At 43.8% G+C, this 12,954-nt stretch overlaps 1 protein-coding gene and 1 pseudogene across 1 annotated transcript; one reads left to right on the top strand and one right to left on the bottom strand.

The window, feature by feature from the left end:
* Position 1: 1 nt before the first annotated feature.
* CFAP20 (cilia and flagella associated protein 20) lies at positions 2-11,615 on the bottom strand. The gene is made up of 6 exons (XM_006908800.3): positions 11,289-11,615; positions 2,985-3,064; positions 2,154-2,265; positions 1,355-1,543; positions 884-994; positions 2-400 (listed from the first exon to the last, which is right to left on the bottom strand). Exons 1-6 carry the CDS (start codon positions 11,370-11,372, stop codon positions 395-397), a joined length of 582 nt encoding a protein of 193 aa, XP_006908862.1. The 5' UTR covers positions 11,373-11,615; the 3' UTR covers positions 2-394.
* A 651-nt stretch (positions 11,616-12,266) lies between these two features.
* LOC112477335 lies at positions 12,267-12,384 on the top strand (annotated as a pseudogene).
* Positions 12,385-12,954: the final 570 nt, after the last annotated feature.

Raw genomic sequence — 12,954 nt, forward strand, 5'->3', positions numbered from 1 at the left:
GTACAAACCAAGAATATAACGTTTTATTCATTTCCAGATGAGTATTACACAGCATATACATATATTTAGATAATATATAAAACAAGGAACAAACCGTAGAAAGAAATATTGCCTTATGGGACATCTTTAATTCTCTAAGTTCGTGGTAAATGGATCTCCCCACACTCTGGGGCAGGCAGCAGGATGAACTCCAGCAGTCAGGTATCAAAAGACGGCTTATCCCCCACTGTACTTACGATGCGATTGTGGCTTTACGGCATGGTCACTGGTGTCTGCGACAAGGGACACCAAGTAGTAGACAAAAGAACACAGCACAGTGAACTAATACAAGTATTTGTTTTTTGCACTGTCCTCCAGATAGTTTTCAGGGTCTACCCCTTGAGCTGCATTCCAGTTATTGCTGGAGAGAAAAAAAAAAAACAAAACAGGAAAGCAGCATTGGTTTAAATCATTAGAAAACAGATGATCAGTGCCGCTGACACCGTGACACTGGAGGGGATGCTGGGCTGGGGGGAAATGCAGACATGTCAGCAAGAGGCAGGCGTGAAGCACCCACCACTGGGTCAGGGGAGACCCATCGGCTGAAAGCCACGTGGGGCTGAGACAGGGGCTCCAGTGGAAGGCCTGTGAGCAGGTGGGAACAGGCGCCCGCCCCTCAGACGGGGCAGGGTCATCTTGTGGAGGTGGAGGGAGCAGTAACGGGCACTTGACAGATCTTGGCTCAGCGCTGCGGGTGGGGAAGGCTTGGGGTCTACGATGGAGAGGGAAAGGCTCTCCGCTCTCCTTGTCCAGAGGCCCTGCAGCTCAGCTCTTAGAACAGAGCAATTTCCAGGCCCCTGCTTCCCCGACTCACTGCCCGGTCCTCGGAGGAAGGCCAGCGTACCTTCGCCTTGTTCTGAACTGGGAGATAGAGTTTGAACTCTGCTGGCAGTTCGTCTTCTGAGTAGAGTCTGTCTGAGAAGTAAACCCGTCGAATGCGACAGTTCGCGTGGATCTGTGTGGATGCAGAGACTTGTTTTGAGAGACTAAACGTGACTGTCCTTCCTCACCTGCCGATTCTCCTAGAGCGCCCCCACCCCCATGGTGTGTCAAAGCTGCATCCATTTTGCAACTCCTGGGCTTGGCCTAGGGGGTCGACTGTGACAAGAGGGAGATTTTGCTTATCGTTTTCTCCCACTGGATATAAGCAAAATCCTGAATAAGTCCTGGATCCCTTTGAGGTCCAAGCCCACCAAACAGTAACTTGGGAATTTGAGCCAGAAACCCACACTGTTCTGTCACATGGGACACAAGCCAGTAACGGCCCACGCCCCCCTCTCCCATTTGGGGCTCCATCTGGAAAAGGACCCCGAACCTGCACTCTTAGCGTCTCAATGTAATTTGTGCCATACGCCCGCCGAGTGAAGTCTGACAGGTTGAACTGAATCTGGTTCCAGCCGTCGTCCAGTCGCATGGGCATGGTGCAGATGAAGGGCTTGACCCGGGTGGTGCTCTGGTAGTTACTGGCCCGGAACCGCCGACGCACATTTTTGTCATCTAGTACCTTTCAAATATAGACAAGAGTCACATTCACTCTATCCTGGAAGCAGCAAACAATCTTGCTACGGCAAGGACCTGTACTCCCACAGCCCAGTTTCCCAAGGCTGAGACCCAAGGGAGAATAAACAGACCAGACATAGGTCACATTAGATGCAGATGGCCTGGAAGTAGCAAGTTTATCTTATTTGTTGTCAAGACAACACCAGCTGCTTATGACATATGACACACCCATCATGCTCTCAGACCATAGGATGATATCATAAACATTCTTCCCTTTGAAAAATAAAATACTAGAATAGAGACCATCAGTAACCCAATATTAAATGATTTACTCTCCAAATGGACACGACTCTAACCCTTAAGCTTTGAAATCTTCTAGCTATGGATTAGATTTTCTAGATGCTTACTGTGTTTCTTTAAAACCTGGCATTGGATTCTGATTACTAATACCAAATTTATGTTATAATAATAAGGGCCAAATCAAGCGTATAGCAAAAGCAGAAAAGAAGACATACGAAAAGATAAAGATACTTTCCTGGGGACACCTTTCCCCTACAAGTTAAGACACCTCTCCGGTACGCCAAGAGTGTACGCAGGCATATGCACATACATACCTGTACTTCAAAGGTAAAATATTTCTTCAGGTTTTTGATAATCATGACAAGGAAAGGAAGTTTAATTCCCAGTGTCTTCTTTGGGTCTGCAGGACATGTGATATACGTGGTGCTATAGAAAGAGGAAATGCCAATAAACACACTACTTAACTCCTGTGCGGCACGCACGGCCATAACACGTGGTCCAAGAGGACAAACTGGAAGGCAGATCTAAAAGATCCAGATACGTCGACCAATAAATCTCTCAACCCGTAAGTCAGCCAATGCTTTAAAAAATGCTGGACTCTGAAACAGAAGCTTAACACGAACTAGACATCAACAATAAAACAGATGAAAAGCAAAGCCAGACCAAAGGATCTGAGCAAATTCTTCCAGTGAGAGAAGATCCAATTCTGGTCCAAGAGAACCAACGAATGATAGAAAACCAAAACTAAGACCACTGTGGCACTGAAAACCACAGTGGCCACCCACTGGGTGATGGCTGCGACACACCGCACCCCGTTCTGCCACACACACACACATACACCCCTTGGTTAGATATTAGTAATAGCTAATTCTTACGTAGCGTTTAGCTTACTATGTGTTTAGCAGATTCTAAGTGTTTTATACGCATTCGCTTATCCAATCTTCACAATAACTCTATAAGGAAGATGTACTGTTATTATCCCCATTTTACAGATGAGGAAACTAAGGCCGAGGAGATTAAGTAAACTGTCCAAGGTAAGCTCTAAGCAGCAGCTGAATTCACACTGGGCAGTCTGTGCCATTCATCTCTCTGGTGTACTGCCCTCTGGAGTACAATGTCTCTGGGAGAACAGAGTGGAGACCTACCTGACATTTGTTCCTTCAATCTCTAGCACTAGGGACTGGATGTCGTTATCAGTGATTCTTTTGATGTGGCCATTCCGCACCTATATGGAAGAAAATTAAACTAGTTTCAAAGGAGTTAGCACTGAAATATTTGGCAACAACTTTGTTAAGATTGTGAAGGCTGAATGGGACCATTTAAAGAAAACCACGGTGGCCCAAGGCAATAACACTGCAGTTTGTGACATGTTATGTCGAAGCTTTTATGTAAGTAAACCATGCTGTTATCGCTTACAGGGTCCCATCCACCACCACAGGAATCGCAGGCAACCTGGCAATCTGTAAATCAGGATAAATTTCTTCCCAAAGAAATCAACCCAGTTCAGATTCAGCTAACATTCACTGAGTTCCTACTACGCTAGAACATTCACGTACGTTCTCTCACCGAATTCTATCGCTGCCACCAACAACAACTACGAGGCAGGTGGTACTGTTTCCACTTTACAGATGTGCACACTGAGACTCAGGGAGTGAAAGTGACAGCTCCCAAGTAAGAGAGGCAGGATTAACAACCAGGCTTTCCACTGCCCCGCACACTGCCTCATGTACGGCTTCAGCCAGAAGGACAAATACTAAGTGACGCTGAGGAGGCAACCAAAAACTAAAAGCATTGTTCCCCTAGGTTTACTCCTTCGTGCTTCCTCATCGTCTTTTCCATTTCTACTTTTTCAGGCGTGAACTCGTCCCATCTGTGCCACGCGCAGAAGCCTTTTTTAGCATGTTCAGCCCACATCAACCTCCCTTCTCTCCAATTTGTTTTTCTGGTTCATGTGGCCCAGATGACATAATTCTGCACTTCAACCAACATTGTTTTGTACTGTTTCCTGCATATGTAAGAGGTACACAGTGAGAAGGAATCAATATTTGATGCAGCTTCCTCCTCTCAAAATATTAGGAAGAACTATCTTCAAACAATAAACTCTTAAGCACCTAACATGGACAGGGCATGTGCAAAGATGCTTCTGAGACAGGGCTGGACTGTTAGGGCTCAATGTATTAACACAAGGAAAAGATCAACCAGGTTGAGAACAGGATTCGTCAAAAACAAATATGGTCTTTTTCTAGGCATAGTGAAAATAGCTGTGTTGGGCTGTCATAATCAATTAATCATTTGGCTTTTTCTTAAATTTGCATAGGGTGAGAACAGTGTTGAGTCTGTCTAATGGTTGTATTTTTCAACACAGATTATTAATAATATGTCATTCTGTCTTAGATATCAGTCTCTGAGCTGTTACTGTCAATCTGATCCACTCGTGGTATGCCTGGTGCTCCTCAGGTGACATCTGATATCACTGCCCATCTTTTTCTACAAAATGCAACTGTCTTGTCTTCTCAGAAAAGTATATGCTCAAGGGTAGGGGTCAAGTATTAAGCATTGTTTGTATCTTCTATAATGCTTAGTACCATGCTAGGCCTAAAGTAGGCATTCAAATATTTGCTGACTTCTGGAATTTGTCACCCGAAGAGTTGGCACATATGAATAGTTTCAAGGAAGATTTTTAAAAAACTCCTGCATAAAATATCCACCCTGGACTATTAGAGGAAGCCAGAGGTCCTGGGGTGTATCACAAAGCCCATGAGGCTGCCGGCAGGAAGACTGATGTGCCGCAAGTCATCCTGTGGTGCCCACTGCCAGGGGCAGAATGCTGGGTGAACGGGCCCCAGAGTGCTGCCGATATAGCATTTCTTGGGTTCTCAAGACACAAATGTCACATTGAAGTGCTTCTCAAACAAAGCCAGCGACATCCGATGCCTCCCTTCTTTGGATTCTAGGCCTCTTTCCAAGGGAGATTAAGAGCTCGAAGGCTCAGGGTCTGGGTAACTAACACACGCCGACACTGCCCACCTTACCCCCAGCCGAAGTGGTGAAGGAGGAATGAATCAAGAAGTTATCCCCAAATAATGCGACGTAGTCACATCGATAAGAGCAAACACAAATTTTATAACATTCCACTAATTATTCTCTGTAATATAACTTCATTTTTTTCTTAAAAAGGTACATAGTACTCAAACAGATGGTTAAATTGAAAGGATGAAATAATTAGTGCCCAAAGGTTACTCCTGCTAAAAGGCAACACGTTGCAATTTATCCAACATTGTTTGAAAGTATCGCCTCAAATCTTACATCCCCAAGGTCTCTCAGCCAGAGTCAGCAAGAAGCGCCCTCAGCTCCAGAAAGCCTAGCCAGATCTCAAAGGGAGTGAATGTTAGGAAACTCGCCTTCTGCCCGTCTCAAAGTTTATAGCAGATGACTTCATTCTAGCAAATCTGACTATTCAGGTCTTTCCAGAAGAAAACAATGCCTTATCCTGCGTGTGGACGCCAACAGACCGGAAGCCAAGATGGACTGAGTGCCTGATACTTCTGATTCAGAGACGAGCTTTTAGTTGGACTTTCAATAACTTCCTGAAGAGAAATGTCTTTCGACCACATCTCAACAACCATACTCACAAACTTAATTCTTACAAAATTAATTAATGTAGCCCCAAAACAAGAGAACTCAGAGGAAACAAGGCAGTTTTTTCAAAGGAATTCTCATCACTCCCTCTAAAGTTTTAACCTGGCTGGTGGCGAGACAAGCGAAGGACAGCTTTGCCCAAGGAGAACGTTCAGTCCTCAAAGAAGAAAAACACGAGTATTTTCCTATTACAAGCTGCCTGAGCTTTGAAATCAAATTAAGTTGATTTGTTGGTGAATTATGATTTTTCTCCTTTATACAGTTCAAAGGGCTGCAAATACAAACTCACTGGAAGACAAGAGTGAGGTGGGGTTGGGGGGCTGCAATTAATCAGAGATATGAGCACTTAAAGAGTGGAAAACTTCCCAAAACCCGTTCTCTAGGCTCTAAAGCTAGGATGCAAGGGGAAACGAGGATGGACGATTTGAGGCAAGTCTTCCTAACTAACCCGGCAACATAATATGGCGATCATTGCTTTAAACTGTAAAGGTCTTCCAGCAAGCAACCCCCTCCTCAGTCCAGCTTCTGCCAAACACATATAACAAGATATACGGCCTCAGAAAGCATCAACTTCCTTTCCTCGGCTCCTTCCAGTTCAGAGGGCACTAAACAGGCCTGGCTTTGAAATGAAGATAAAATGAACTGGTCAGCATTTATTGCTCAGGATGGACGCAGCTTTAATTTTACTTCCCTCTCTAAATTAGAAAGTTGTTTTTGACTTATTCTTTTATTTGTATTTCGTGACACAGTCCAACTACCAAAGTGTGGCCTGCAAGCGTTTTATTCCTCCAAAACTAAATAAATAAAGCCAATCTCACATTTTAAACATTTCATGAACTCCCCCTCCCCTGCCACACCAAGGCATGAGCTGGGGGTACTTTAGAAGCTTCAGAACCCAGGCTACTGACAATTACAAATCAGAATGGTTCTCAGGCTCAGCAGCCACTGAGAAGGGAACCATCGAGCCCTCTTGCAACCACTCTCCCAGGCTTTCCAAGGTTGCTGGGGCAACTAATAAAGAACACTGATTTTCTTTTTTTCAATGTAAGCCCCAGGGAGGAGGGTCAAGCTGAGGGGAAAAAAAATACTACTGGGATAGGAAGGAAGCTGGCCAATGCTCTATATTTCTACAAGTGTTTTAAAAATAACACATGAGTTGTATTCATTCCCTACCCCCCACCTTTCATTTTTTTCTGGCTCCACCCACTTATCCTGGCAGACAGCTGAACCCTCAGCCATCTGGCATCCTAGTCTTAATGACACATGTTCCAATTTACATTAAGCCATTAGAGCTGTCCATTTCATCAGGAACATTTCTGCTCTGAAGTAGGGGCTGGGCTGTAAGTCAGAAAACAGGCAGAGGGAGACCTCTGTGGGGAGAACTGGGCATAGCTCTGACTCAAGGCCTTGGCCTTGCTGGCTCCAATAGGTCAAAGGCTTTTTATCCTTTGCTGCACTTAACAGAAACTATCCAGACAGCAGACAGGCAGCTCTGGGCATATCCACCCTTAGTTAAAGTAAGGGCAATTATGTGCATTGGTAACCAGTCTCTTCCTAACAGTGCCTTGAAAGGGAAAGTATAAGTAAAACCCAGGCCTTGACCCAATTATAGTGAAAGCTGTTACTCAGAATAATGAGGAACATTGTCAGACGGACCCAGGGAGAGTCTGAAAAAAGTTTACTACCTTCATATCCAAATGCTCCCACTGCTACTGGAAATTACATCAGTTTAACATGGACCAACCAAGTTTCCTAATTAGAAGCTAGGGCGTGGGAACTTTTTTCGAGAGACTTTGTTCGTTTTTTTAAATTAGGAACAGGGAATGGGAATCTAATACTATGCAGCAACAACCACAAAGATTCTATTATTTAGTTTGGGAACAGGGGATCAGGAGCAGCTAAGAGAAAGACGAGGCGAGAGGAAAGAAAGACAGAAGCATGAATGAATTAACATGCTTAGCTATAGCCTTTTAGGTTGTTACCAGTAAAGACTGAAAATGTTTGACACAGGCTTAAGTAGGAATAGAACCTACTGGTATCTTCTTTTCAAACCAGAAATAATGTTTACGTTACATATGAGTCTTGTAATAAATGTAATACTTGCTGGGCCCAGAAGTTAAGGAAACATTAAGAAACCCCTAAGTTCTCCTGAGCTCTTGGTTTGAAAAATTACAAGATCTCTATTGGGAAGCTTACAGTCTAGCCAGGAATACACATCTTAAGAAGCTAATTTCAAGAGTGATGAGTATGATAAATAGCAGAGGTTCTATAAGTGGATATAAATTAACCTGAGGAAGTGCCTTTAGCTGTGACCTAGAGACTGATGAAGAGGAGGAGTGAACCCCGCAGAGGGACCAGCAAGTACAAAAGCCTGAAGGTGAGAGAGAACAGGAAGTCTCTCAGGTCAGCAGGAGGTCACTGCTAAGCCAGGCACCTGGCGGGGGTGAGCCTGGGAAACTAATTAAGTAGGCACAGACCATGTTAAGGATTTTGGACTAGGAAAGCCATGGTATAACGACGAAATGATTCTAATTTCAGAATTCCGGTTTCACTGTACTTCTTATTCCTAGGCATCTGAATACTGGGCTCAATTATAAACTATTTTACTCTTGGGCAAATTCCTCAGTTCCCCGCCTGATTTAATACTATGTGCTAAAACTCTATTGCGAAGCATCTTATATACATCTTCATTTCATCTCCATAACCATGAGAAGGAGGTGGCATTACTACAAGAGGAGAAAACTGAGTAGTTAAGTACTTGCTCAAGGTTACACAGCAGAGGACATAGGACAGAGCCAGGACACAAAGCCGATCATGCTCCAGCACTGGGGTTTCGAGGAAAGATACTATTCTTCCTCTTAAGGAACCTGTAGTCTAGTGGGAGATAGTTCACTTAAGCTCCCAGTGAAATAAGGTTTAAGGTGAGATTTGAAGCATGAGACAGGGAGAGGGGCTGTGACCTCAGAGTGTCTGATAAACACAGGTGTTACAAATGTAACTACACTCACAAATATGGAGTTTGCAAATTCACTGGTATGACATCCACTCCTCGTATCCATAAGGAGACACAGAGCCTAAAGAGAAACCAAACCTAATTTTTCCAAGATTATTTTCACAGAAAACAAAGTACAGAAATTCTCTCTCCATAAACTCAGGAAGGAGAATAATAACGTTTTGTGAAATCAAAATAATAACTAAAAACAGGCACTATAGCCAATATGTACCTACTGACTGTGTCATTTCTAGATAAACGTGGACAGTCCTTCCCTCTGTCCATCAAGCTCTTCCCTTATGACAATTTTGCCTTATTCTCAGGAGCAGAGAAAATATCTTCTTTAACTTGGTATCTCCCCAAATCTACACAGCGCTTGTCACCTAGCTGTTGCTCAATAAATCTTTGATAAGTATATCAATTCCTAGTGTTTCCCCGACCGGAATGAATTCCCGACACTTTCTGAGGACTTCATAAGGTAGCTGAGAAAAGGGACACATACATCGAAGCCTATGCATCTGGCCCCAAACTTTCCCTTTTCCTCTCTTTCCTGCCCTTGCTCCAGGGGAAAAATCCACAGCTAAACCTTTTTCAATTTAGTTTAAATAAAAAGAGAGGAAACGTATAATTAACTTTTACTATTATAAGAATTTTGCTTAAAATGAGTGTTCTTCTAAAGGTTTTCTTTGCCGAAACGTCTGTTTAATTTACTTCATGTAACCCTGACAGTCAATCGAACAATGTTTTCACACCTGTTTATGTCATTAGGGTACCATCCGACCTCTAGTGGCGTTGCTAAGGGACACGGTGCACCATGGTTACTTTGCTTTTATATTCTGTGTGTAAACATGCTGACTAGTCAAAAAACTGCATTTGAAAAATAAAAACACTACAGAAGATCAAGCCCAGAAGGGCTAAAATGGGCAACTCTTATCATCAAAGTTCCACCTAATAGAAATGCTGAGGCCTCCCCTAGCACTGAACTCTGTGTTAGTAAATTCCCTGACTTGCTCTGAAAGCCTCTCCCTAGATCAAGTCCCATTCTCGATTTCAGTTGCCTTATACTGACACTGTTATAATTCCAGGTTCAACTGGCAAGCAAGGCCACTTTTTCCATGACTTCTGACAGCCCATAACTAAGCTATAGCTGGGAAGACTTACAAAGTTCTCACCGAGTTTCCTGATACACTCACTCGAGGTTCTCTTTGTAGAGGTGCAGTTTCAGAGCTTAGAATGTTTTATTTCAATGTGAATAAAACTGAAAACCTCAGTGATATAGGGGAAAAGTTAAGGGAACTGCTTTCCTATGTAAGACTTGGCATCAGCTTGTGGATAGAATCATTGTGAAAGAGAGTTCGTCAGATTTTTCATATATGCGTAAGGCCCAAACTCATTGTACTCGGATCTTTCAACTCTTTTATAAAAATAACATTATGAATATATCACCCTCAAAGCTGCTTTCAGAATGCAGAACTCCCTAGTGGTGACAGACAGCAGGCTGCCATGTTCTTTTCCAATCTCTATAAGGCCTCAAACTCTCATCTGTGGATAAGGGAAGACAGAAAGTTGTTCTGAGAAGCAATCCAAAATTCTTGGCTTCATTACTAATAAAATGCCCATTTAGATTATTCCACATTCATCTCTATAAAAACATCATTCAACATACAGTCCCTCTTCATTCTCCTCCAGGAGAGCAGTACCATTATACCCTAGATTACTAGTCTTCCACAGCAGAGTGCCTACTCTAATTTATAATCAAAAAAGGGTACAGTTGACTGGGAATTTGCATAAGAAATATCGACAGGGTAAATGGGGTCAAATATGTGGTGACAGAAAGAAATCTAACTATGGGAGGGGAACACACACAGTGTAAATATGTATATGCTTTATTGTTAAAGTGTACAGCTGAAACTTACAAGATTTCACTAACCAATGTCACCATAAAAATAAATAAACAAACAAACGAATTGAAAGGAAATAAAATGAAATATCAATGTAATAAAGTGCAGATCAACTCATAGAGTGCTAGACACACATGTCCTGTACTCAACATCTCTCAAAAGTGGACAAGGTCAATCTCCTGGGGTCAGTGAAAGTATCATCCTGTGGATGCCTGAAGAAAGATAATGAGGCCTGTACTCCGCTGTGAGCTCATTAATCCAGTCAAGACTTTTATCACCATTTGGCAATTTCCCTGATGGAGAAATCATACACTGAAGGCATAGGACAGACCCCAAGTCACAGGGTGTGTGGAGCAGGTGCCAAAGGCCACCAAATTTTGACTCGTTCAGAAATAATAAAAGGAAGGAGGCAAACAAATGAAACCCAAACATAACTGGTTCTGGCTGGTTAAGGATGCTTGGAACAAAAGCTCTGTGTCTAGTGCCCACTACAGTGCCTGGCACAAAATAGGACATCAGTAAATATTTGTGGAATCAATGAACAGCAGTTCCTTTCATCTATACATTCCCAAAACAATCTCAAGTAAGTTTCATGCTATGAGAATTTCATGCTATGAGACAGGCACTATCAATCCCATTATATAAATGGGGAAACCAAGCTCTGAGGAATTGACTGCGGCGACGGACCACACTGATCTAACCGCACCACGGCCCCTGGACACTTAAACCCCAGCCACGCCCACCCACATGTACCCCTCGCAGCGGTGCTTACACGAAAATCAGTCACACCAGGCAGGGGACGGGGCACGGCAACAACTGCCTGGCCCCAACTCGACACAATTACCGGTCCCCAGACCCCGAGCAAAGACGGGGCGCGGCCCCTGCACCCCGCTCCACCGCCGGCCCCAGCCCCTTACCTTTTTGTCCCAGATCTGCAGGGGCTTGCTGCCGATGCTATAGAGGATGGAGAGGAAGCCGCTTTGGAAGGTGTTTTTGAACATCTCGCAGGCGGCCTTACCCTTGGCCGCGCGGGAGCAACCGAGATACGGGCACCTAGTGGCGAAGGTAGAACAAGGGGCCGGCCTTGGATCAAACAAGGGATGCTGCGCTGCTGACTTCCGGATTTGGACGCGGGACACTGCGTCCGCGAGTTTCAGTTTGCAGAAGACCTAAGCAACCCAGGACAGAAACCACAGCAACTGCCACCCAGGCCACTCTCCTCGTCTTAAATGGAGGCAGCGGGCCGCCCGGCGCTTAAAATGGATCCCTCCGCCCACTCGAGCCCGCCCCCTGACACGGTGGGGCCCAATCCCGCCACAGAGCTCACGAACTTCCTGTTCCTTCCGCCTTTAAGCTCCGCCCTAATTCCGCCTTCTAGTGAGAAGAACTCCGTTGCCAAGGGACTATTTTTCCCATCGTAGTCTCAGGCGGAAGGAGACAGGATTACAGAATGTGTTGTTGAAACTTCGTGCTGTCATGGAAACCTGGAGGGGGTGGGGTCGGGGGGCGAGACGATCAGGCCCCGCCCCCTAGAGGGCAAGAAGGAGTTAGAAGCACAAAATACAAGTGGAGAAAAGCGCGGTGAAGTGGCGTGGCTAAGCAAGGGCTTACCTGGAGTCTCGCGAGTGCTTATACAAGATAAGGGTAAAGCAGCTAACCAATATCGATCAATAACTGTGCTAAGCGCCTTGTAAGCATCATTGCTTTAATTTTTGTTAGGGTCACTATGAAGACACCACATAGGGACCTGCAACAACTATCATTGTCCCATTGACGATGGTTAGGGAAGCAAGTGTCCTTTTTCTTTTGGAGCTAAAAGAGTTCAGCTTCTCATTTAACCAGCAAAGACTTTCTTCAGACCCTCAGTAAGCAATTCAACTAAAAAGCTGAAGTTAGTTTACAGCTATGCCACCCTGAACAAGACTGATTCTGTCTGATCTCGGAAGCTAAGCAGGGTGGGGCCTGGTTAGTACTGGGATGGAAGACCACCAGGAAGACCAGGTGCTGTAGGCATTTAAAAACAAAAAGGGATTGTAAGCTGACAAGGTCCTTGCAATCTGTGAGGTCAACCAAGGGTTGCCTCACCTAAAAAAAATAATTAAAAAAAATAGCCGAAATTAAAAAGCAAAAAAATAAAAAAGAAAGCATATACCACATATCTTAACTTGTGGGGTACAGTCAAATCAATACTCTCAAGACAATATATCTCCTTAAATGCATTATTGGAAAACAAGAAAGCTGGAAAATTAAGAGAAAAAGCAGAAATTAAGAAAATTAAACAAAATTAAGTCAAGTTGGTTGAGCTGATTCAACAACAGCCGGGGTTCTTTTAAAAAATTAATACTCAGATCATTCTTTTTAAAGACATAAAATAAGCTGTGTGGAAGAAATCCAAAATGTTGGAGACCAGTCACTCACTGATTATCTACATAAATACTATACTCCATGCTCAGTCCTGTGATGGGTATTGTGGCTGACAAAAAGAAGTTTGCAGCTATCTCCATCATCATAAGAGCTAATAATAGTTAACATCAATTGAGCATGTATTATGTGTCAGGCACTATACTAAGCGCCTTAGCCTTT

Source organism: Pteropus alecto, unplaced genomic scaffold (genome assembly GCF_000325575.1).
Source record: "Pteropus alecto unplaced genomic scaffold, ASM32557v1 scaffold123, whole genome shotgun sequence".
Classification (NCBI taxonomy): domain Eukaryota; kingdom Metazoa; phylum Chordata; class Mammalia; order Chiroptera; family Pteropodidae; genus Pteropus; species Pteropus alecto.